Raw genomic sequence first — 26253 nt, 5'->3', positions numbered from 1 at the left:
TTCCCATCAGCCCTTCAGTTACTTTGGGTTTATCTTAACCAGTGCAGCAAAAGATTTTATCTCTAGCATCAAGTACTGTTAGACTGATGCCATGTCTTTAAATCCCTCCATTGCACCAAGTTAGCATAGGGGAAACAGAAGATCTTGCAATCTTACTGTCTCTGTACTACAACATTAAGACAGAAAAAGAGGAGGTGGCATAGAAACAGTAAGAAGCCTAAAATCTCTGACATCCTTGTTATAAGCTGGCTCAAGCCAGATCCAAGAGGCTTGTTGTAACCCCCTGTAGATTTTCATTTAATTATTTTGTAAGTAACATAGAAGAAAGCCCTTTAGCCAGCATTATATTGGGTCCAAGTAGGGCGGATAAGAATCAATTTTTTGAGAAACACTTTATTTAAATTGGATTTTTATTATGTTTTTTTATATCTGAATTTAATACAAAATATGTTAAGGCCTAAACTTATTATATCTTAAAATATTTGAATAAAAAAAATATGCTGCATCCATGAGCTTCTATCAAAAACTTTGAGTTAAAGGCTGCTTTTCTAAATAAAGAAAGAATCGGGGGAAAAACCATCTAACTTTTGAGTTCAAGCTTCATAAATATGGCACAATAGGTCAGTCCAAGTAACTTAGGAGACTGTCACATTTTCAAGAGACTTAGGTGAGTAGGCACTTAAGCGCTAGTCACTTTCACTTACGTATATTTGGAAAATTTCCCCAGGCTAGGGTGACCAGAGGTCCCAATAAAATCGGGACCGTCCCGATATTTAAGTGTTTGTCCCGCCTCCCGACTGATCTTAAGTCGAGATGCAATTTGTCCCGATATTTCGTTCCACTAGCAAAACTCGCCTTTATTTATTAGTTATAAATGTGAAACATGTTTTGATAAGAGAAGTTTATGTAGCCAAAACTTTTGTGTTTAATAAAAATAAATGTTATATGCGGTTGTGTGTGCGTAAGTAAATACCAGTTACCATCCTAATGCATAAGAACGGCCATACTGAGTCAGACCAATGGTCCATCCAGCTCAGTACCTTGTCTTCTGACAATGAACAGCGCCAGATGCTTCAGAGGGAAGACAGACAGATAGATGAAAGCACTTACTGAGCGATTCATCCCTTATTGTCCTGTCCCAGGTTTTGGCAGTCAGGGGTTTAGGGACACCCAGAGCATGGGGTTACATCCCTGACCATCTTGGCTAACAGCCATTGATGGACCTAGCCTCCAGGAATTTCTCTCTTTTTTTTTAATCCACTTATTCTTTTGGTCTTCACATTCCCTGGCAACGAGTTCCACAGGTTGATTGTGCATTGTGTGAAGACGTATTTCCTTATGTTGGTTTTAAACCTCCTGCCTATTAATTTCATTGGGTGACCCCTGTTCGTGTGTTAGGTGAAGGGGTAAATAACACTTCCTTATTCACTTTCTCCACACCATTCATGATTTATAGACCTCTATCACTCACCCCATTAGTCCCATCTCTTTTCCAAGCTGAACAGACCCAGTCTTTTTAATCTCTCCTCATATGGAAACTGTTCCATACCCCTAATCATTTTTGCTGCCCTTCTCTGTACCTTTTCCAATTCTAATATATCTGTTTTGAGATGTGGTTCTGGTCACCCCATGTAGTATTCAAGCTGTGGGCATTCCATGGATTTATATAGGGGTGTTATGATATTTTTTATCCATCCTTTTCCTAATAGTTCCTAACACAGTTAGCTTTTTTGACAGCCGCTACACACCGAGTGGATATTTTCAGACAATTATCTATGACGACAACAAGATCTCTTTCTAGAGTGATAACAGCTACGTTAATCTCAAATACACATACAAAATGATGGAGTCTATGTTTTCCAATGTGCATTACTTTCCATTACTCAACACTGAATTTCATCTGCTATTTTGCTGCCCAGTCACCTAGTTTTGAGATATCCCTTTGTAACTCTTCACAGTTAGCTTTGGACTTAGCTATCTTGAGTAATTTTGTATCATCTGCAAATTTGCCATTTCACTATTTACCCCCTTTTCCACAGGATTTCCACATCCTTGGGGGACCCTACTATTTACCTCACTCCACTATGAGCACTGGCCATTATCCCATGACTGCTTACTTTGCTTAAGACTCTTAGGTGTGGGACCTTGTCAAAGGCTTTCTGGAAGTCCAAGTACATTATAGCTAATGGATAACCCTCGTCTACAAGCTTGTTGACACCCTCAAAGAATTCTAATAGGAAATCATGCCTCCCCAATCTTTTTCAAAAGCTGTGTTGACTCTCCTCCAATATATTGTGTTCATCTGTCTCTCTGACCATTCTGTTCTTGACTACAGTTCCAACCAGTTTTCCTGGTAGTGAAGTTATGCTTAGCAGCCTGTAATTGCCAGGATCACCTCTGGTGCTTTTAAAAAAAAAAAAAAAAAAAAAAAATCAGTGTTACATTAATTATCCTCCAGTCATCTGCTACAGAGGCTGATTTATGCAATAGGTTACACATCACAATTCGGAGTTCCACAATTTCATATTTGAGCTTCTTCAGAACTCTTGGGTAAATAGCATCTGGTCCTGGTGACCTATTATTCTTTAATTTATACATTTGTTCCAAAACCTCCTCTATCGACACCTCAATCTGGGGCAGCTCCTCTGATTTGTTATCTAAAAAGAATGGCTCAGGTGTGGGAATCTCCCTCACATCCTCCACAGTGAAGACTGAGGGCTTGGCTACACTTACAAATTTGCAGCGCTGCAGCAGGGTGTGAAAACACACCCTCTCCAGCGCTGCAAATTGCGGCGCTGCAAAGCGCCAGTGTGGTCAAAGCCCCAGCGCTGGGAGCGCGGCTCCCAACGCTGTCCGTTATTCCCCACAGGGAGGTGGAGTACGGACAGCGCTGGGAGAGCTCTCTCCCAGCGCTGGCGCTTTGACTACACTTAGCGCTTCAAAGCGCTGCCGCGGCAGCGCTTTGAAGTGCTAAGTGTAGCCACAGCCTGAGGCATTTAGTTTCTCCGCACCTCAATCATCCATTGGCTCACTCCTTATTTGGCAGGCATCCTGCACCTGATGTACTTCAACAGCAATTTTTTTTATTTTTATTTTTTTTGAGTGTCTTTTGCTAGTTGGTCTTCAAATTCTTTTTTGGCCTGTCTCAAAATACTTTTACACTTGCTTTGCTAGAATTTATGCTCCTTTCTATTTTCCTCAGTAGGACTGATTTCCAATTTTTAAAGTATGTCTTACTTTCTAACTGCCTCTTTTACTCTGTTTAGCCATGGTGGCATTTTTTTGATCCTCTTACTGTTTGTTTTTATTTGGGGTATTAATAGAGGCTCAAACTAAATTTTAGAGTTTTTAAATCATTTCCATGCAGCTTGCAAGCATTTCACTCTTCTGACTGTTCCTTTTAATTTCTATTTAACTAGACTCCTAAGTTTTGTGTAGTTTCCCTTTTTGAAGTTAAATGCTACTGTGGTGGGTTTCTTTGGTATCTCCCCCCTACAAGGATGTTAAATTTAATTACATTATGGTCACTAAGCAGTTATACTCACCTCTTGTACCAGATCTTCTGCTCCTTTCAGGAGCTTGCCACTCCCCTTGTGGGTTCCAAGAACAGCTGCTCCAAGAAGCAGATATTAACAGTGCCTAGATACTTTATCTCTGCATCTCATCTTGAGGTGACGTACCCAGTCAATATGGGGGAATAGCTGAAATCTCCCATTATTAGTGGGTTTTCTGTTTCTGTAGCCTCTCTGATCTCCCTGAGCATTTCACAATCACTGTCACCATTCTGGTCAGGTTGTTAGTAGTATATTCCTACTGCTATTATTCAAGTCTGGAATTTTCATCCATAGAGATTCTATGGTACAGTTTGAGTCATTTAAGATATTTATTATATTTGACTATGCTTTCTTTCACATTTAGTGCTACTCCCCCACCAGTATGATCTACTTTGTCATTCACATATATATTTTGCAGCTTGGCACAAACCATGAGCAAAACTAAGTCGTAAATAAGCAGTATCACTCACAATTTTCTGAACATACTAAAAATATACAGTTAATAAGAATCTAAAAATATTAAGCTATATAATTACTTAAATAAATGTATATAGTTATATTGTGCCCTCCTACGTAGCAAAAATACACCTCTAGCACGATATAATGCAACCCAATAGAACATGAATTCGGATATAACGCGGTAAAGCAGCACTCGGGGGGGGGGGGGGGGAAGGTGCACACTCTGGCGGATCAAAGCAAGTTCGATATAACAGGGTTTCACCTATAATGTAGTAAGATTTTTTAGCTCCCGAGGAAGCATTATATCAGGGTAGAGGTGTATATACCAAATCTAGCATAAAGGCTCTATGTAATTGTAAATCAACATGTTTTAATGCTATATCAACACATAAAAATGCACCTCTCTTTAGAACTGAAGTACAAATGGAAAAATTGATTAAAACTGATTATTTAAATTGTGGCTTAATCCACCCTGGCCCCAAGGGTCCTTGGCACCAACACTCCCTTCCCAGTCAGGAAGAACAGCTCTTTCAGAGACATCAGGTTATTTTGTAGAATATTTTTAGTGACCACTCAATAACTCTTTTCATTGGCTGGGAACATTTAGCAAGACTAGAGACCAGATTCTGTGTGGCAAGTGTCACCACTGCCACATCCCAGTTAAAGAGACTCCACAAGTGGCATTTATAAGCCAGGCTGACAGTCTAGTAGCTACCACGCCTACAGCCATTGGCAGCTAGGAAGGTTTCTGAACTGCAGGGCACAAAGCTGCCTTCTTCTCCCATACTGAGCTGGAATACTGCCTGAGGCCCAATGTTTTCAAAGTAGAGAAGACATTAACCACAACTCCCGCCTCAGGCAATGAAAGTCACTCAGTTAACACTTTTGCAATCAGCCATTCAGTGTAAGCAGAACTGCTGGGCACCACTGTGGTTCCATGGCTAATGCTATCCAGGTAGAACTCAAGAGTGGGCAAAGCTATTCCATTTAAAAATAATAAAAACTAGTCAAAATGTGAAGAACGTAAGAAATCAGGATTTTACAGGTACATGGGAAAAAGGCAAAATGAATTTAAAGCAGAAAAAACATACCTGAGAAAGTTTCATAAAAGCCTTCACAGGCAATATTGTAATGAGAGTATAATTAACTGAAGTAATACGATCATCCTCATAAAAATCACAGTGTTTTAGGGAAAGAATTACTTTGGCAAAGCAAGTGACAGGCATAACTGCCTCTACAAGGACCTCATCAGTTAATCTGTAAAGCATTTATTATTGAGAATCCAAGACACTGTCATTTAAGACTTTTTGTTACTCTTGTATCTAGGAGAAAGGAAACAGATCAGGAGTAAGAGATAGGACATTCTTCAATACGTCAGTGGAACAGGGCAGCAATATTTCTGGTATTGAAAAACAGAGTAATATCTCACAGTGTATGCTCCCTGATGCTATGTATATCTAAAGTGAGTTCAAAGGGAAAACAGACATGTGTGATGAATTTTACAGAACACAATTGCACCAATTAATAAGTTACTAAATTTCATCTGAGTTATAGCCAAATGGTGAATCATTAAACCAGCTTTAATAGCAACTTTATTTTTAAGAAAGCATTTGACCAAGATGAAGGTTGGGTTTTAAAGCAAATACATTGGTTTGGGAGAAGGAGTTAATCCAGTGGTCAAATACAAAATAAATTTATCAATGTAAGAGTCCACACTAAATTCAATCTCAGTCATCTGCAACCAATGTGGCAGAGCCTACTGTGTGCCTGAGGTATGTCAAACTGAAGGCTACACTGGCAGCCTCCCAAGAGCCTGAATGTGACACCTATACCTTTTCTGCTTCTTCCTATTGGACAGATAGATATGGGGGTGGTGAGGGGACAGGGTGTTTAGATATTTCAGGCCTGTTTTTTAATGTTAGAAATCCAGGTAGTGACTGAAGACCTCATTTCACTTGTTCATCAGACGAGCCAAGAGAAAGAAAGTCACAGCAGTGGAGAGAAGAAGGGAAATGTAACCACTTTTAAAAACTCTGTTAATGTTATTCAACTTCAGTGACTAATTAACACTACAGAGAATGGCTGCATTTGGATTCAGCACACTGCCCCTTCAATTAAGAGGCATGAGCTCACAATATGCATCTTTTGAGAAATTCAGAAGGTCCTCCAGGTAAGCCCATCCATGACATTCTCAATATTTCTAATGTATAAAAGAAAAAAGAGTAGATACAAAGGACAAAGCAAACAAAGGTTATAGGATTCATTGTTATTTCAGATGGTGGTAAAAAGTGTCCAGATAAGATTATGGAGGGGAAAAAAAATTGTCATCCCCACCCAGTTCAGGGACAGAAACTATGTAGTCCTTCCTTCTAGAAAGGAAGGATAGTCTGGGGTTAAGGCACTGAATTGGGATCCAAAATACCTGCATCCAATCCAGCTGATCAATTAAATCCCTGAAGAGAAAAGCAGCCTTTCCTACAAGATCATTTCCTTACAACTCTGATGCCCGTACTACTTCTGATCTTACCTTGAGTTGCATGATTACTACATGGAGGCTCATCATCAGAAGTGGAACTGAGGTTCAGTCCCAGATCTTCTGCCCTCTTTTTCTGCTTCTGGTTGCTGTTAAATTCGGGCTCTGCTCGTCTCTTCATTTTTACTGCAAGAAGAGATCAAACAGTAAGCATCCAGCAAGTTCACTTCCTCCTACACCTTGATGCTGGGGCAAGGTCTGTCTTGTTGCTGCGGCCCAGCAGAGTACATGGTTTTTCATATTATTTGGGCAGTATGCTTTGCCTCCAAAACCTGTCATAGATAAAAGTGGTTGCTTTTCCCTGGAAGCCATCCAAAGCTGTTAGTCCAGAAACACGGAACCAGGACAAGCAGCAGCTTTCCCTACTGTGGATTAAATTGGTCAACAACTATATGTGAAACTTGCCAACCAGGAGAAGAGAGAGTAACTGATGAGAGGTCTCCCCACACTTGGGAACTCATACATTTGATTTGGCTCCAAAAGGGCTTTTTAACAGTGCATATTAGAGATTCATTCTGCACTAGCAGTACATAATTGAGGGAAACACAAGATCAGTTCAGTGGGTGTTTTCAGTTTCCTCTGAAAAGCTGCATAAAGGAGCCAACTTCTTCTGGAGGCAGAATATTCTGAAACCTGATACAGCAAACACTGATTTTTTTTTAAAAAGTTAGTTTTCCTACCCTTTTTATAGCAAAGCTGTAAATAAGGATGCATACGGACGTGTCTTTCCCATTACACTACATTAGTTGGGACCCTCCTTCCAGATGATGTCATGGTATCCTCTCACACCGAGGATACCCCTCCAGAGGAGGGCACTCCAGTTATTAGAGACAGGTAATAGTTGTGGGGGATTTCATCATTAGAAACATAAGATAGCTGGCCTTGCAATGACTGGGAGAACCACATGGTGACTTGCCTGTCTAGTGCAAAGGTTGCGGATCTCTTGAGACATCTAAATAGACAAGCGTAGTGCTAGAGAGGAGCCGGTGGTTTTGGTACATGTAGGTACCAGTGACATAGGGAAGGATAGGAGAGAGATCCTGGAGGCCAAATTTAGGCTGCTAGGTAAGAGACTGACATCCAGGACGTCCATGTTAGCATTCTCTGAAATGCTTCCAGTTCCACGCCCAGGGCCATTAGACTGGCAGAACTACAGGGTCTCAATGTGTGGATGAGATGAAGGTGGAGGGAGGATGGGTTTAATTAGGAGCTGGGGAAACTATTGAGAAAAGAGGAGCCTATACAGGAAGGACAGGCTCCACCTAAACCAAAATGGAACTAGATTGCTGGCACTTAAAATTAAAAAGGTCATAGAGCAGTTTTTAAACTAAGGGCTGGAGGAAAGTGGACAGGTGCGGAGGAGCATGTGGTTTGGACAGACACATCCCTTAGGGGAGAATCTATTAATGAAGATTCTCTATGTCCTAGGAAGAAGGAGAGGATGGAAGATGATAAAATACAGGTAGGATCTGATGAGAAACAGTCAATGAAAAAAAGTCCAATTCAATTACATCATGTAATGGCAGACAGCTAAAAAGTGACAAGTTTTTAAAGTGCTTATATACACCAATGCTAAAAGTCTAAATAATAACATGGGTTAACTAGAGTTCCTTGTATTAAATGAGGATATTGATATAATAGGCATCATAGAAACTTGGTGGAATGAGGAAAATCAATGGGACACAGTAATACCAGGGTACAAAATATATCAGAAGGACAGAACAAGTCGGGCTGGTGGGGGACTGGCACTATATGTGAAAGAAAGAGTGGAATCAAATGCAGTAAAAATCTTAAATGAACCAAACAGTACCATGGAATCTGTATGGATAGTAATTCCATGCTCTAATAATAAGATATAGCAGTAGGGATATATTACCAACCACCTGACCAGTGTGGTGATAGTGACTGTGAAATGCTCAGGGAGATTAAAGAGGCTATTAAAATGAAAAAACCTCAATAATAATGGGAGATTTCAACTATCTCCAAATTGACTGGGTACATGTCACCTCAGGACGGGATGCAGATAAAGTTTCTTGACACCTTAAATGACTGCTTCTTGGAGCAGCTAGCCCTGGAACCCACAAGAGGAGAGGCACTTCTTGATTTTGTCCTAAGTTAAGCACAGGTCCTGATCCAAGAGGTGAATATAGCTGGACCGCCTGGCAATAGTGGCCATAATATAATTAAATTTAACATCCCGGTGGCGGGGAAAACTCTACATCAGCCCAACACTGTAGCATTTCATTTCAGAAAGGAGGGCTACACAAAAATGAGGAAGTTAGTTAAAGAGAAATTAAAGGTTCAGTACAAAAAGTGAAATCCCTGCAAGCTGCATGGAAACCTTTTAAAGACACCACAATAGAGGTTCAATGTAAATGTACACTCCAAATTAAAAAAAAAACCATAGTAAGAGAACCAAAAAAGTGCCACCGTGGCTAAACAAAGTGAAAGAAACAGTGAGAGGCAAAAAGGCATCCTTTTAAAAAGTGGAAGTTAAATCCTAGTGAGGAAAATAGAAAGGAACATGTAAAAATCTGCCAAATGAAGTGTAAAAATATAATTAGGAAGGCCAAAAAAGAACTTGAAGAACAGCTAGCCAAAGACTCAAAAAGTAATAGCAAAACAAAAAAAAAAAATTGTAAGTACACCAGAAGCAGGAAGCCTGCTAAACAGCCAGAGGGGCCACTGGACGATCGAGATGCTAAAGGAGCACTCAAGGATGATAAGGGCATTGTGGAGAAACTAAATTAATTCTTTGCTTCGGTCTTCACAGCTGAGGATGTGAGGGAGATTCCCAAACCTGAGCAATTCTTTTTAGGTGACAAATCTGAGGAACTGCCCCAGACTGAGGTGTCAGAGGAAGTTTCGGAACAAACTGATAAACTAAACAGTAATAAGTTACCAGGACTAGATGGTATTCACCCAAGAGTTCTGAAGGAACTCAAATGTGAAATTGTATAACTACTAACTGTAGTCTGTAACCCATCATTTAAATCAGCTTTTGTACCAAATAACTGGAGGATAGCTAATGTGCTGCCAATATTTTAAAAGGGTTCCAGAGATGATCTGGCAATTACAGGCCGGTAAACCTGACTTCAATACCAAGCAAACTAGTTGAAACTATAGTAAAGAACAAAATTGTCAGACACATAGATGAACATAATTTGTTGGGGAAGAGTCAACATGGTTTTTGTAAAGGGAAATCATGCCTCACCAATCTAATAGAATTCTCTGAGGGGGGTCAACAAGCATGTGGACAAGGGAGATTCAGTGGATATAGCGTACCTAGATTTTCAGAAGGCCTTTGACAAGATCCCTCACCAAAGGCTCTTAAGTAAAGTAAGCTGTCATGGGATAAGAAGGAAGGACCTCTCATGGATCGGTAACTGGTTAAAAGATAGGAAACAAGGGGTAGGAATAAATTATCAGTTTTCAGAATGGAGTGAGGTAAATAGTGGTGTCCCCCAGGGGTCTGTACTGGAAACAGTCCTACGCAACATATTCATAAATGATCTGGAAAAAGGGTTACACAGTGAGGTGACAAAATTTGCAGATGATACAAAACTACTCAAGATAGTTAAGTCCCAAGCAGACTGCAAAGAGCTACAAAAGGATCTCTCAAAACTAGGTGACTGGGCAACAAAAATCGCAGACGAAATTCAATGTTGATAAATGTAAAGTAATGCATATTGGAAAACAATCTCAACTATACATATAAAATGATGGGGTCTAAATTAGCTGTTACCACTCAAGAAAGATCTTGGAATCATTGTGGATAGTTCTCTGAAAACATCCACTCAATGTGCAGTGGCAGTCAAAAAGGGTGAACAAAATGTTGGGCATCATTAAGAAAGGGATAGATAAGGCAGAAAATATATTGCCTCTATATAAATCCATGGTATGCCCACATCTTGAGTACTGCAAGCAGATGTGGTTGCCCATCTAAAAAAAAAAGATATATTGGAATTGGAAAAGGTTCAGAAAAGGGCAACAAAAATTATTAGGGGTATGGAACGGCTTCCGTATGCGGAGAGATTAATAAGACTGGGACTTTTCAGCTTGGAAAAGAGACGACTAAGGGGGGAATATATAAGGTCTATAAAATCACGGCTGGTGTGCAGCAAGTAAATAAGGAAGTGTTATTTACTCCTTCTCATAACACAAGAACTAGGAGTCACCAAATGAAATTAATAGGCAACAGCTTTAAAACTAACAAAAGGAAGTATTTCTTCACACAACACACAGTCAATCTGTTAAACTCCTTACCAGAGGATGTTGTGAAGGCCAACACCATAACAGGGTTCAAAAAACAACTAGATAAATTCATGGAGGATAGGTCCACCAATGGCTATTAGCCAGGATGGGCAGGGATAGTATCCCTACCCTAAACAGTTACCAGAATCTGGGAATGAACAACAGGGAACGGATCACTTGATGATTACCTGTTCTGTTCGTTGCCTCTGGGGCACCTGGCACTAGTCACTGTCAGAAGACAGGATACTGGGCTAGACAGACCTTTGGTCTGACCCAGTGTGGCCATTCTTATGTTACTGAAGAATTTGTTGACAGATAAACAGCCACTGCGTAAACCAGGGGAGCAGTAACAAGTGAGGGTCGACTATCTTCCACTGAATTCAAAGAAGCCTGAGGAGTTTATTGGGAAAAATGCCAGCAAATGGAAAGGGACATGGGGATAAAAATATGTACACCACTTAGTGCAAGACCTAGGTTCTTTTGGGGTAGGTGAAGTGCTGCAGGAAAAATATTTAACATTAAGAATAAACAATATCAGCATTTATAGTTTACAGGATTAAAACTCAAGGAAATAAAGAACTGAAAGCTAACGGACTGGCAGCACTATAGAACTATCCTGACTAAAAATCCACCCAGGTGATGCCAGGGGGTCTTGAAACTACTTTTAAAATAGCATCAGCAGAAACGAACTGAGCACAATTCTGCCATAAGAGACACATTTGCGACCTCCCACGAAGTCAGCGGGTGCTGCAGGATTGTAACCAATGACAAAATTAGACCCACAAGTGACAGCAATTGTCTCCTACTCTGAATTAGGATGTTTGTACAAAGCCCTTCACAAAAGACCGCAGCATCAGACAAATTCATTAACCCAAAGGGGCCCCGTTCACTGGGGGCCCGCGGTCCGCTCTCCGTGCGGGTCTATCACCCCCTAAGGCTGCCCCCACAGGGCAGCGCAGAGCGGGTCCCATCCGCGGGGGTGTTTGTTTCTCCAGCCTCTTTCCACCGCAGAGCCCCGGGAGCGACACACGGGCCGTGGGGTGGGGAGGGGAGGCGGGGCCCAGGGGCAGAGGCACAGCACCGCCGCCGCGCGGAGCTCGGCCCTGGGGACCGGGGCAAACGCCGACCCCCGGCAGCTCCCCGGGGGGGGGGGGGAGGCAGGAACGCCCCAGGGCGGCGGGGAGCGGCAGGGCCGAGGGCGACACTCACTGGGGCGGGGTCTCAGGCCGGCACCATGGCCCGCAGGCGGCGGCGAGAGAACCAGGCCGACTCCGCTCCGCTCACTTTCGTTTCTCCAGCTCCCCGTCGCGCTCGGGGTCCTCCCTCTGTCCTGGCGCGTGCCAGTGACGTATGGGCCGCCCGCGCCTGCGCCGAGAGTAGCTAGGGCCGGGGGCCACCCGAGAGCGGGTTGGCAGCGGACGGAAGCGGGAGAATAGGGAGGGGGGAGAAGGGGGCGGGGCCATTAGTCTGGGTCCGTCGCTGAGGAGCGGGGCATCCTTGGCCCACGCCCCGCCCCTGGGAGGGGCTAGAGCACGACGGGCAGAGCCACGCTCTGCAGTACCCGGCTTCCCGCCTTCCCCATTCCCGCGCCGCCGTGGGCGCTGGCAATCTCTCTGCATAGAAGTAGAAACCCTAAGGCCCCAGGGGCTACTGCCGCGGGCTGGAGGGGGGAATAGGAGCGGTGGAGTTAGGGCCAGCACTGCTGCTGCTGCTGGGGGGGGGGGTGTTTCCCATTAAGCAAATCGTTTTTCCTCTTTTAGCTGGTTTCTCCTGCTTTAACAACAAGGAGTCCAGTGGCACCTCACCTGAAGAAGTGGGTTTTTTACCCACAAAAGCTTATCCCCAAATAAATCTGTTAGTTGTTAAGGTGCTTTTTGTGGATACAGACTAACACTGGCTTCCTCCTGATACTTCTCCCACGTTGTCTTTCTTCTCCGTTTAGGGCTTATCTACACTGGCTCATTACAGCACTGCAACTTTCTCACTGGGGGGGTGTGAAAAAACACACACACCCCCCGCAAGCCAGGGTTGGATTAACCTTTTGTGTCCCAGCCTCAAACATATTTGTGGGCCCCCATAAGGACAAAGGAGCATGGCATGGAGAGGAGTCCCCAGAGCAAGTAGCCAGCCAGGGGCAATGGGGCACAGCAGAGTGGGGCCAACCCAGTGTAAGGGCACTGTATACAAATTAGCAGTTGCCAGACACACTGGCCTGCCCCACGAGTGTGCCCCTTCCCCTCAGGGGTGGGCACATGCCATGCCACACAGCCCCTGACTCTATGCCCCGCATCCCCGGCACTGCTATACCAGCAGCCCACGACACAGACCCTCCACCACAAATGCACAGGGGCCTGCACCCCCCTACACAACCACACCACTACTGCCCAATCCACTTCCCCACAGCTCACCACCACAACTACACAGCACTCCACTCAGACCCCCGCACTGCCCAGCATCCCAACACACAGACCTTCCCCAGAGGGACTCCCCCACTGGCCATAGACAGTGCACCAGCACTGGGACCACACCCCTCGTGGAGGTGGTTTTTTTTTTTTTTTAGAGTGCTGGGAAAGCTCGCTCCCAGCACTGTACCATGACTCCACAAGCCATGTTAAAGCCATGGCAGCGCTTTAACATTGCCAGTGTAGACAAGCCCTTAGACTGCACACTTCTTTCAGTCAGCACCCAGCGTCCTGGTGTTTACACAGGCCCTAGCAAGTGCTCCTCTAATGCCTAGAACTGAGTTCCCAAAAGGAGAGACACATGCAATGCTTAAAAACCATGCCCCATCCCATCTCCCTCTATTTGTCATAGAAAGTAGTGCAGATTAGAACCCTAGTGGCTATGTGTCCCACCATTGCCTATCTTATGACAGTCTGAATGCACAAAAACATAATTTATGCCCTTCATGTGGCTTCTCTATCAATTTGCACAAACCTTGATACTTAAAGGGGAGGAAGAAAAGAATTGTTTTCATATCAAGCTCTTTAATTTAAAGTTCTAGCCCTTAAAAAAAAAAACAGGATCCTTAAATGGTGGCTAGAGTAAAAACAGATTCATGCCTCCACTAATGCTAAATATACTGCTACTAGGCACATGACCTGGTGTGAATTAGTCTGAGCTCCGATAGGTGAAAAGGCTGGCATCTTTCAAAAATTGTACAGAAATATCAATGCCTGCTCACTTCAGCTGCATTTATCAACTGATCACAGTAACTATCACTCCATTTTAAAAGTTGTCTGAGGTGAACAGAAGTGGTACTGAAAAGCCTTACAGTCATGCAGCTTTTGTTAGCTTCCCCACAAAAGCTTTGTGTATTTTCACCAATTGTCTGAAATCATCCTAACCCCTATACCTTACAGCATGTAAAAAGGAGGGAAGATCATCCTTAAAGAGATGTAGGTGCTTGAGGCCCAGCACACAAAGATGAATGCTGCAGGGATAAGATGATGGACTTTGATGTGTCATGATCATATACAATGGTAGGGCAGTCCTTTGCAACAGGTTTGGAAAAGATGGGGATCAATATGAAAACTGAAAGATGGATAAGGAACTGGTTAAAGGGGAGATTACAACGGGTAATACTGAAAGGTGAACTGTCAGGCTGGAAGGAGATTACTAGTAGAGTTCCTCAGGGATCGGTTTTGGGACCAATCTTATTTAATCTTTTTATTACTGACCTTGGCACAAAAAGTGGGAATGTGCTAATAAAGTTTGCAGATGACACAAAGCTGGGAGGTATTGCCAATACAGAGAGGGACTGGGCTATCCTACAGGAAGATCTGGATGACCTTGTAAACTGGAGTAATAGTAATAGGATGAAATTTAATAGTGAAAAGTGCAAGGTCATGCATTTAGAGATAACAAGAATTTTTGTTATAAACTGGGGATGCATCACATTAGTTGATCACAGGATGACTATGAGCCGCCAATGTGATATGGCTGTGAAAAAAGCTAATGCGGTCTTGGGATGCATCAGGCGAAGTATTTCCAGTAGAGATAAAGAGGTGTTAGTACCATTATACAAGGCACTGGTGAGACCTCATCTGGAATACTGTGTGCAGTTCTGGTCTCCCATGTTTAAGGATGAATTCAAACTGGAACAGGTACAGAGGACTAGTAGGATGATCTGAGGAATGGAAAACCTGAGACTGAAAGAGTTTGGCTTGTTTAGCCCAACCAAAAGAAGGCTGAGAGGAGATATGATTGCTCTACAAATATATCAGAGGGATAAATACCAGGGAGGGAGAGGAATTATTTAAGCTCAGAACCAATGTGGACACAAGAACAAATGGATATAAACTGGCCATCAGGAAGTTTAGACTTGAAATTAGATGAAGGTCTCTAACCATCAGAGGAGTGAAGTTCTGGAACAGCCTTTCAAGGGGAGCAGTGGAGGCAAAAGACATATCTGACTTCAAGACTAAGCTTGATAAGTTTATGGAAGGGATGGTATGATGGGATAGCCTAATTTTGGCAATTAATTGATCTTTGACTATTAGCAGTAAATATGCCCAATGGCCCGTGATGGGACACTAGACAGAGTGGGATCTGAGTTACTACGGAGAATTCTTTCCTGGGTGTCTGGCTGGTGAGTCTTGCCCAGATGCTCAGTGTTTAGCTGATTGCCATATTTGGGGCCGGGAAGGAATTTTCCCTCCAGGGCAGATTGGCAGAGGCCCTGGGGGTTTTTCGCCTTCCTCTGCAGCGTGGGGCATGAGTCACCTGCTGGAGGATTCTCTGCAGCTTGAAGTCTTTAAACCACAAGTTGAGGACTTCAATAGCTCAGACATAGGTCAGGGGTTTGTTACAGGAGTGGGTGGGTGAGATTCTGTGGTCTGCGTTGTGCAGGAGGTCAGACTAGAAGATCATAATGGTCCCTTCTGACCTTAAAGTCTATCTCTGTTCTAGAAGGGCAGCACATTGATGTTTTGTCTAGGGTGGCAGATTCTTTTGAGCAGTCTCTGGCTTAGGTGCAGGATCATTGCAACACTTAAACAGGCAAGTGAACTACATGCCTAACAAAGTGCTAGGCTCGCATTCCCCTCCCCACCAAAATGTACACTGGCATTTATCCACAGTGGGAAGCTATGTGGAGCTCAGTGTGCTTTACAAATAATTAAACCTCACATCCCGGGAGGTTGACATGCATATATTATCCTCTTTGTACAAGTGGGGAAAACAGGCAGTGAGACAGGAGAGAGACTTGTACAAGGTCCAACAGCACAGCAGTGGCACAGTCAGAAATAGAACCCAAATCTTCCAACTCCCAGTCCTGTGCTTTAACCACAAGTCCATGTTCACCCTAAACCAGGTTTAAAATGAGTTGGTCTGATATGCTTTTAAACCCAATCAGCCAATGCTTCTGAATGTCCAGCATGGACAAGACTTTAATCTGACCTATCAAATAAATACCACTAACAGGAAATGGCCAGAAAATAGAAAAGTCATGTTTTTGGGGAAAAATAAATAGGATGTACCCTAAAAAATGCAAAATTTCACAGTTTAGGTTTTTCCAGAAAAATCCTGTTTCCAGAGAACCAAACCAGAATTTTTTGGCTTTCTAGCTGCCAGAAGGCTTCTGAAATTGATGAGCGCCCCAGCCCAGCAGCTGGAGAGGCAGAAAGCCCATCCACTCAAGTCTCACCCAGAGCTCTGCGCTGGAAAGGCAGAGAGAGCCCAGCCCTGGAGCTGATAAGGAAGCTGAGCAGCTGGTCTCTCTGCCTCTTCATCCCAGAGCTATGAGGGGAAGGTGCCTGTGTGTGTGAAGCAGCAAGTCAGGGCTCTCAGCCTCAGCAGCCCTCCTTGAAAGCTTTTGTTAATTTCACTGGCAAAAAGTGAAATAGACAAGATCCTTCCAGCCAGGTAGAAATCCTTTTGATTTTTCCAATGGCAGATTGATTTTCTTTAGCAAAACTGAAAGTTTCCCCACAGAAAATATTGGTTTTCCAAAAAGGACTTTTTTGGTTAGAAAAAAAATCACTGATGAAAAAATTTCAATCAGTTCTAATCACTAATACTGATTCGCAAGGTGCAAGTAAGTCAGATTACTTACCTAAGGATCACCTAGTAGACTAAAGCTCAAGCAACTGATTCCAGGGGCCACGCTGAATATATTTCCCTTCTCAGCAAGTTGAGGCAGAAAAATGGTTAACTCTAAAGAATAAAGTAACAGCTGTGCTAGGTACTAAGAGCTCAAACAAGAACCATATGGAATATTTGCCTTCCTGAAAAAATATCCACTCTGAAGACAGGCATTGTAAGGAGTAGAGCCTCACTGACAATTTCGTTTGTCATTAATAACTGCTTCATGGAGCAGCTAGACCTAGAAAAGACAAGGAGAGAGGCAAGACTTGATCTAACAACTTGTCCTTTTCAGTCCTAGGCATTTCTATGGCTGTTCTTATGTTCTTAGTCATTGACCTTGTTCCTGATGTAAGCCTTACCAAGGACCTTAAATCTGGGAAAGGGTTAAACGCAAGATGCCAGGTTTTATCCTTACTCCTGTTTTCCAGTAGATATTCACTTACCAGACCATGTATTCTGTCACCACCGTGAGGTAAATCTTATCTTATTGGACTAAGAACTCTATTTGTGTCTTAGAACCCAAAATACGTGAAACTGCCCACTATTGCTCCATTTGAAATATTGCTGTCACAATGTGGTGCCTGTTAAGGTAATCCCACTTAGCAGAACTCGCTTTTCACACGGTTGTTCCTTGGATAGTCTGTCCTCAGTGTGTTTCTGCTGTTCTGCTCCTTGGAAAGAGCACATTTAATTTTAAAGGGGGGAAATTTACAGTTGGGAAGGGCTATTTTGTTGATAAAATGTACATGCAGGTGAGCAATCCCTCCCTGGACCTGGTCTATCACATCTACACACAATGCACCTACTATTGACAGTATTGAAAGGTGAGCAGATTTCATTCATCCTAGTCCCCTAAAGTCAGTTAAAACCACAATGCAAGGAGAAGAAAAGAAACCATCTGCAGACACACTGAGAAATCAATTTCTTTGACTTAAGTTTTGGAACAGGTATAATTAAACTATGACAGAAATAGCAAAGAAGCAAAATAAATATATTTAGTAAAAATAAAACAGGCAGAAAAAATAATACAGCAACATGGCAAAATACATCTGATAGAAGAAATCTGTAATCCTTGAGCTCCAGAAAGCTTATCCCATGCTAGATGGAAACAGATCTCTTCCACAGAGAGACCTGGGTTAGTGTCAACCATTCTTAATCCTCTATTGACACCCCCCACCCCGAGTGATTAGCACTTCTAAAGAGAACATACATGTAGGAATCCAATGTCAAGAGCACAGGAGAGCAGGAAACCTCAAGGTAGTGTTGGCTCCTCCACAGCAGGAGAGAAACTTTACACTGAAGTTTAAGGAGGGTGACAGTTACCTGCACCTTGGTTTCTAGACCAGACATTTTGTCCCTGTTATAGTCCTGATCACACAAATCATGTCAGGACGACACACTTGCCTCGTGGAATGGCATCACTCTTCACACACTCCTGCAATGAGTCCTTTCTTTAGCACGGGATAGTTTAAATTAAGAAATACTACATCTCCAGGGTTAGGGTGCTGTGTGTTCAACCTATATTAAATTGTTGGCTTATCTGCCCCAACAAATGCAGGGCAGAATGGTCTGTGTGATTTGTCATACAAATCCCTGAATACACAAGTCTTTTGGAATAACTTAATAAAAACAGTAAAATGCTGAAGCTCCTATCAGAAGGGAAAATGTTTTTAACGTTAAGCAACCAGATCTATAAAAATGAGATCAGGACCCCTTTTTATCATTAAAGTCAAAAGTAATCAGCAGAATGATGTTTGTGTCTCTGGGTGTGGCAGGCAGAACAGCGGAAATGGTTCATATTTCTCTCCTTAGAAGCAGGAGAAACAGAGAAATGGGTACATACATACACATGGATAGAGAAATACTACTACAGATGATTGTGTTTTTCTCTCTCACACAATCAAACGGTACCTTTCAGCTAACAAAACTAACTCAAGTATATAGGCCAATGAAAACAAAGCTTCACAGTCAGGCGCTTGCAAAAACGAGGCAAGATTTTTTCACCAGCTCCTCAGTGAGGATTTTCTTTGCTGCAAGGCTAGTGTTATGTCCCAGCTGAACAGCAACATTTTGTAAACAGTAAAAATATGTAGATACAGTACTTTCCCTCTTCTTGCTTTGTGTTTTGCCACAGATGCTACCTCCCCACCAGGCCAACAGGACATTCCATTAACTCAAATAGCAGTAGCACTTCTGAAGAGATAAACGTTATCTCCACTTCTGGCAGGGACTGACTAGGTTTTTTAAGTTATTGTTCCTAGATGTGCTCATTTCCCACCTTCTTTAAGCAGGAAAAGGCCTGGAAAGAGAACAATTAAGATGCTTTGTGAGCAACGAGTACAGCACCGGTTTGGGCTGACACTGGGGTAATTCAATCTTCTCCACCTCTACCTAACAGAAAATAAGTGACATCAGTAGAACAGCCAAAGACCCAGCACCCCAACCTACAATGAACTGAACACACTGGGATCGAAGGGCAGTACAGGTACAGTCAGCCAAGTGTTAATGACACAAAGACAAGCATGAGTCAAGGTGTCATGTAAAATCGCACAGGGAAAACCCATCTTAAACTGGCACTGTACTGGTGTGTTAGGTGTACCTCTGCTATCTGCTGGGTGGAATGGCAGGCCTGCTCAAATATCTATCCATTCTCTCCACCTAGCTGAAATAAAGGAAACAGACAAACATTTGAACAAGTGTAATTCAACCCAGCAGACAAGAAGCGGAGCATGCAGGGAAACCAGGACGTTATTCTACTGATCAGGTCACAAGTGATCGTGGAAATCAAAGTTTGTATGTAAATGTACTTAGCATGACAAGCATTAGTTACCCCCACAATTCCAGTTTGGATGCTTTAGAGGGCAAGAAATTATACATTCATTTAAAAACAAAAACAGTGCTCTGATAAGCACTCTTCATCTGCAGTTCGAATTCCAGGCTGTTCAACGCCTATTTTTCCAAACATACAATCCATTCACCTCTGACGGCAGTAGATCCAAGCACACTTAGGTTGATTCTGCATGGCTCACAGGCAATCCAATCTGCGATACGGGTGTTCAGATACCATAGATATCATAGATATTATCGTAGTCAGAGTCCTCCTCAAAGTCATCACTGTCATAACTGCTCATCGACAAGATGGAATAGATAGAAGAAATGATACTGCTCTCACTGTCCGTGGCTGGGTTCACTAAGACATCCTGTTTCTCTGCATTCAAAACATACACAGATACTGTAGTTAGCTGGTGGCTAGATTACAGTCAGTGCTAATTGCTAGAATTCTCTTTGAAACTTTAGTACCTCCTCTTACTGCCACACTGTATGCTTTACAGCAAGTTTTTCAAGCTGTAGGTCTGGAGACCATCTGCATGGGGCTTGTCTTTTGTATTTATAATCTTGAAAAAACTACATGAATGGGATTTTCTTTGATTTCTTGTATGCTTATTCCAGTTCCAACAGGGCTGCAGGAACAGCACTGAGGGCAAGGAGACACTCTTCACCTCTTGTTAATGCTCTCCCTGTCGGCACCCAACCAAATGCTCCCTTGTTGGTACCAATCAATGTGGAGTCACCAGAGGAGATTGCAGCAGCTGGTTACCTCAGAGCCTTATCAATAGGGAGGGTGAAAATGAACAAAGTCAAAGAGGGGCATCAAAGAGCAAAAGACTTTGGAAGACAACAAGGACTCCATTCAAGCCTCTGGAAACTAAGCGCCTGCTGGGGCAGGGATTGTCTGTTACTTGTTTGAAGAGGCCCTAATATTTGACTGGAATTTTTAGGTGCTATTGGAATATAACTAACCATTCCCTGCTGCGCCTGTCTCCCAGACAGTTCCCTTCTGGAATCCACGTATAACTGGAGCTCATTCCAGTTTCAGCCAATCTTTCCACCACTGCATAGAAACAAAGCTCATCCATCTCACTGAAATGTGTCAAAATAAAGGCTGTTATAAAGCTTTCTTTGCCTTAGTATTCTATTAATAATTAAACAGTGTATCGGGCTCACATGAAGGTGGATAAAATCCTGAGAGGATAAAATGTTTGAGAACCACTGATTTCCTGTATGCGAGAATGAAGTGGATTCCCATAAAGACACCATTTCATCCGGTCACATTAACGCCACGACAAGACACTTCAATGCTGCTTTGGTGTACTCTACAGATGTGCATATTAGGATATTACACCTGAGCAGAGTCAGTTCTGCAGAGATGAAAGCAATCCATGAAGCAGTGCTGGAAAGCCTCTGAGCAGTGCAGCATTTTCTGAGGGAATCAGACTGATTTGGCTAAAGGTAGGTTTTTTCAGGTTAGCACTGACAATGTTTAGAGATGTCATTCTGTTTCACCAAGGAGGATCTGAAATATTTCAAAAGCACCTTTCGTTAGGATGGATCCCAAAGAGCTGTACGCATTATACATAAAAGGGATCATGCACTCTCCTCTAAAGGGGAACCAAGTAGTGATTTAACAGCACACAGAAACAATCGTTTTGAGGAAGAGCAGTGGAGAATAAATTCTGTATTTCAGCACCCAGATAGTAGTGATGGGTGCTCTAGAAATGGATTTGGAACAGGGATGTAGAATGGTGTTACCCACATTGGAATTTTGTCAGGATATCAAGCTTCACACCCTTACTACTTTTTAATGACAAGTGAACAGGACGATGGTTTTGTGCCTCAATCATGCTGAGGCACTAAATTCAATTTTGACTCAGAGGGAAGAGTGAGACCTGCTGAATGATCAACACTACATACTCCAGTTATCTTCACAGCAGTCTCCTATCCAATGCCAACTATAAATTACCCCTCTAAAAAAAACAGATTAGAAAACAAAATCCAGCAATTGTGTTCGGGTGCCAAGCTTCTCGCTGGTATGTTGCCCATGGAACTTGCCAACCAGACCTCCCACCACTCAGCTTTCATATTGATCTATAGCCAGTAGGTTTAATCCACGGTCTAGAAGTCACGTGGTAGATTTTTCAAGACCTGCTCTGAGCAATGATAGTTTATTAAAATATCTCCAAATAAACTAATACTGCTTAGCGTCTAATAGTGAAGTCTTCCCACTTCCATGGTTTGTAGGGTTCATACGATAGTCTCTAGAAAGTTACCCAAAATATTTTACAATGCAACAATCTGGCTATGTAACATATTCTAAACCATTTCCCACCCTAACCTCTGAAAATTCTATTGGAAATACTGACACAGCCTTAACCTCATACAAGAATAAAGGTTCATTCCCAGGACTCTGCATTTCTAGTGCATTCGTGTTGTATACATATGCCAAAGGAAGTTCTGTAGAAGACACGGAGACAGGGACTACATTTGTCACACCTCATCCACCCACCTCTCACCTTTGCGCTCTCGGATGAGAGCCAGGCGGTGCTCCTTCATCTCCAAGTTCAAGTTTTCTACCATCCTGTCAATGCAGTTGTCCAGAACCAGGGAGCGCGTCTTGGATTGTATCTCCCGCCTGCAGATGGGACACTCCACTTTACGTTTCATCCATTCATTGATGCAGTAGGAGCAGAAGCTGTGTGCACAGTTCAGAGTGACAGCCTGCAGAGGTCAGGAGGAAGAATACCATCAGAGCACTGAGACTGGGATAAAGAAATCCTGTGAAACTAGCAAAATATCACATGGGCATTTCCTCTTGGAGAAAATATTACAGTGCCCTTCTTTAATACCTGCTGTCCAAGGATCACACAATACTTATGAAACAACCAATCCTCACAAGCCAAGGTACGTAGAGATTATCCCTATTTTTCAGATTGAAAAACTGGTAAATGAAGTAACTCACCCAAGATTACAGCAAATCTGTGGCACAATCGGGAAGAGAACCAAGAACTTCAAAATTCCAGTCCCAAGCCTTAAACACTACACCATGCTTCCAATTTAAAGCATATTTCCTGAGGAACCTCTCCATAGTGAAACTAGATGGAGTTTAATTTTCTGATTCTCAGACAGTAGAACAAGGCCATTGTGTTCATGTTTCCACTGCTACTAAGGTATTTCTAAATGACCCGTTTAAATTAAAATAATCATTTCTATTCATACTTTAATAGCCGACATTTCAGGCCTAATCTGAGTTGAGTGTCCCTTCTAGGATTACTGGAGGGGAGTCAAATTCTACCCTTATTTATAGCTATGCAACCCCAGTTAATTCAATGTAATTGTGTACGTATAACTGACAATAGACAGTGACGATATTCAGCAAGGGGAGCAAAACACAAAAATCTTGGACAGTGTGAATAATTTCCTAGATCTAAAGAGAAGAAACTTCAAAAAAAAAAAAAAAACCTTTCCTTTGACTTTCAATAATAAAAGTGTCTTAAATCCTTTCCCTTCCAAACAAAGCCATGTCAGTCACTGTACCTCAATAAAGTGTTCAGAGCAGATTGTGCACTGCAGTTCATTCTCCAGTACATCATTCATCTGACTCAAAACCTCCTCCTTTTGCGCTCTTGCCTTCTCCTTCTCCTCCTGTAAGGAAGACACACATGGTCACCTGCTGAGGAGCAAATGGTTTACCAAATAAGGGGTGGAGGAAAGAGACAGATACAGTACACAATCCCAGGGTTTTCTTGTCTCAGGTCGGCATTCTTTCTATATGGAAAGGAGAAGAAAGGGGTTTCAAATCAGCAACCACAGCAGTACAGAGAACAATCCCAGCCAGTGCAGAGATAGTTTTTACAATACATAGTTTCAACAATTACTGATGTCCTACTTTGGTGAAGAAGGTACAAGCTGAGTCAGCCTTTCCAGAATATCTTCCAGATCTTTCCTAACTACTTAAAGGATATTTCCTAGAAGCAAAAATTCACCGCTGGATGAATGCGGCGTAAAAGATCTAAGGTCGGAAGAACTATTGTAGCAGCAGGAATAGAAAGTATCTTTTCAGCCAAAATGGTTCAAATGGAGGAGTGCAACAAAATAAGTAAAGCGTGGGAATTTAAGATGCTTCCTTGCTCTCGTATAGTGATGTGGAGTGAAATGTAACAGGTTGCTAGTCACCAAGGTATACTAGGCATCTGGTCTACTTCCTAGTAAAATGGAGAAAGTCACAACCAAAGCTACATTTAAAACAATCCTAAGGTTGTGAAGGAACCAAAAGTCAAAGGAAATGCAGCTAAAGATGGGAGATGCCATGTCCTCCTACAGTAGGCACAATAGGGAGCTCTCTCGATTGCTTTCCATCGTGCCCTAGTGCAGCAATTCCTTTGCTGTTTTCAGTCCCAGATAGAACTCGTTGCGGTTTTAATTGTATGAACTTTAACAGAAAGTGAAACACTAGCTTTCAAACTCACTCAGTCTGATAGGGCTTTTGTTGAGGGAGGGAAGATTGGGCCACTGCTCCTGCACATTGTGCCATGTTCCTTTGCTCTGCACTCTCTCTCTCTCTGAGTTTGAGCAACCTCCACTAATGCCTATTCACAGTGCCACTCTATATAGGGGACCATCCAAGCAAGACATCTTGTCTCTGCCATCTGGAAAGCAAGCCAGTCACCTCCTCAATATACAAGATTTCCACTGCTCCAGGCAATAGGAAGCTTTGAGGAAAGTACTGAACAACCTGTTTCCTCCATGGCAGCAAATTGTGCTGCTCTAATGAACAGAACAGAAAAATCAATTTCTGTTCAGTACCTTAGTCTCTTCCAACTCTTTATTCTTAGCTTGAATGATCTCTTCAAAATCCTTCTTGCTACGGCTCAGCTCATCCATCAGGGCACGATGCTGTGAAAATATAAATCCAGAGAGATTCTCGTAACTTGCCCCAATGAAACGTACATGCTCCCTACCATCCTGCTCACTCATTGATTTTTGCCATTTTTTTAACTGAATCAATGCAACATGAGCCCAACTCCTAGGGGTTTAAGGACTCTAATTACTTCTTTAGATGAGGAACCAGAAGGATCAGTCTTCTATAAGCAAGTAAAATGTATGCCACACAGTAACGCACAACAGGAAAAAACTCAAGCACTAAGCAAACAGACTCACAGTTAAAAAGGGTAATACCTTTATGTAATACATCAATACATGGGTTAATCACTGAATTCAAATAGGTCAGAAAATACAAACCCTGGTTATCAGAAGTACGTCTCTGGGGAGATATAAATCATACCCCAGTTGTGCCTCACTACACCAGGTAGTGGCATAGGAATTTGAGGGTTAAATCCCAAGAGGTTCCAGGGTTTTCCAGCTCCCAGTGGGAGTGTCTCCTTGGGCTGAGGGTAACCAGGATAGCCCTAGTTAGCTTCTTATCCATACCTCGGGCCTTGAATACATTAACACTTACTTCTGTATAACTTACATCGCTCAGGGATATGAATAATCCACACCCTGAGAGCTGGTGTGGCCAGCGCTATGCTGGCCAGAGAGCTTCTCCCACCGATATAGCTACCGCCTGTCGCAGAGGTGGAGTTATTATGCTGACAGGAGAGCTCTGCCATCAGCAAAGAGCATCTTCACCACACGCACTGCAGCTGCGCCGAAGTAGCGCTTCTACTGTAGACTAGGCCTCAGCTTAATTCGGCTCTGAGCCCAACAAAAAATCTGGGCTCCTTTCAGGAAGGAGCAGTTGGTGCTGCCTGCTTAGACCCCAGGACAAGGAGCAATGGAGACACAAGAGCTGTCCCATTCACATTAATTTACTTTGGTATTTAGACACAAAAACAGATGAACAACGCTCCTTTATTTTGGTCAGGCTAGAAAAAAGATATAAATAAACCTGAAACTCAAGAGGACTCTTTCTACTTAACCTGGGATATTCCTACTGAGTATGTCCAGCTGCATGGACTCCAGCCCCACTGTCCGAATTTTTTGTACTAGTTAAATCAGAATTAAGCAGGATGGAAACTGATTTATGTTCTTTGAAGTCTGACATCTAAATATTGAGATAATAGATTTAAGTATTGTACTGGCACCATCACCATTGTACCTGGGTAATTTCACCACAGACATGGCATGTTTCATAAGCTCCCAATATAAGTTCAACATTTTTTACAAAATCAATGTATTTATTATTTCATTTCTAGGAGTACATGCCCGCTAGTCTTTCTTAACAAATGACTAATTAGAACGTAGATGAGTTAATATCTTTTATTGGACCAATTTCTGTTGGTAAGAAAAACAAACTTTTGAGCTACACAGAGCTCTTTTTCAGAGTCTTGAAAAGACACTGAGGTCTGGTCTACTCTACAGACCTATATCAGTATAACTATGTCGCTGAAGACTGTGAAAAAACCACTCCCCTGAGCGACGTAGTAATACTGACTTAACCCCACATCTAGACAGCGCAGGAGAAGTTCTCACGTCAACACGGCTACTGACTCTCAGGAAGGCGGATTAACTATGCCAGGAGCTCTCCTG

The 26253-nt window shown here is 42.6% G+C and overlaps 1 protein-coding gene across 7 annotated transcripts in view; it reads right to left on the bottom strand.

Moving 5' to 3' along the window:
- CMTR1 (cap methyltransferase 1) overlaps positions 1-26253 on the bottom strand; it is an 84430-nt gene that overhangs the window by 39126 nt on the left and 19051 nt on the right. Inside the window, exons 5-9 of one of the 7 annotated variants that reach the window (XM_045009054.1) lie at positions 24529-24618; positions 23260-23367; positions 22239-22443; positions 20689-20779; positions 19962-20095 (exon numbers count right to left, since the gene is read on the bottom strand). In XM_045009054.1, the coding sequence (XP_044864989.1) occupies position 20095; positions 20689-20779; positions 22239-22443; positions 23260-23367; positions 24529-24618 (495 nt within the window). In that variant the 3' untranslated portion in view covers positions 19962-20094. The other 6 variants (XR_006577876.1, XM_045009057.1, XM_045009055.1 and 3 more) reach the window with 6 other exon arrangements.

The sequence above is a fragment of the Mauremys mutica genome, chromosome 3, assembly GCF_020497125.1.
Source record: "Mauremys mutica isolate MM-2020 ecotype Southern chromosome 3, ASM2049712v1, whole genome shotgun sequence".
In the NCBI taxonomy this organism is placed as follows: Eukaryota; Metazoa; Chordata; order Testudines; family Geoemydidae; genus Mauremys; species Mauremys mutica.
The sequence above is the reverse complement of the archived record's forward strand: the minus strand, read 5'-3'. Positions and strand labels throughout refer to the sequence as shown.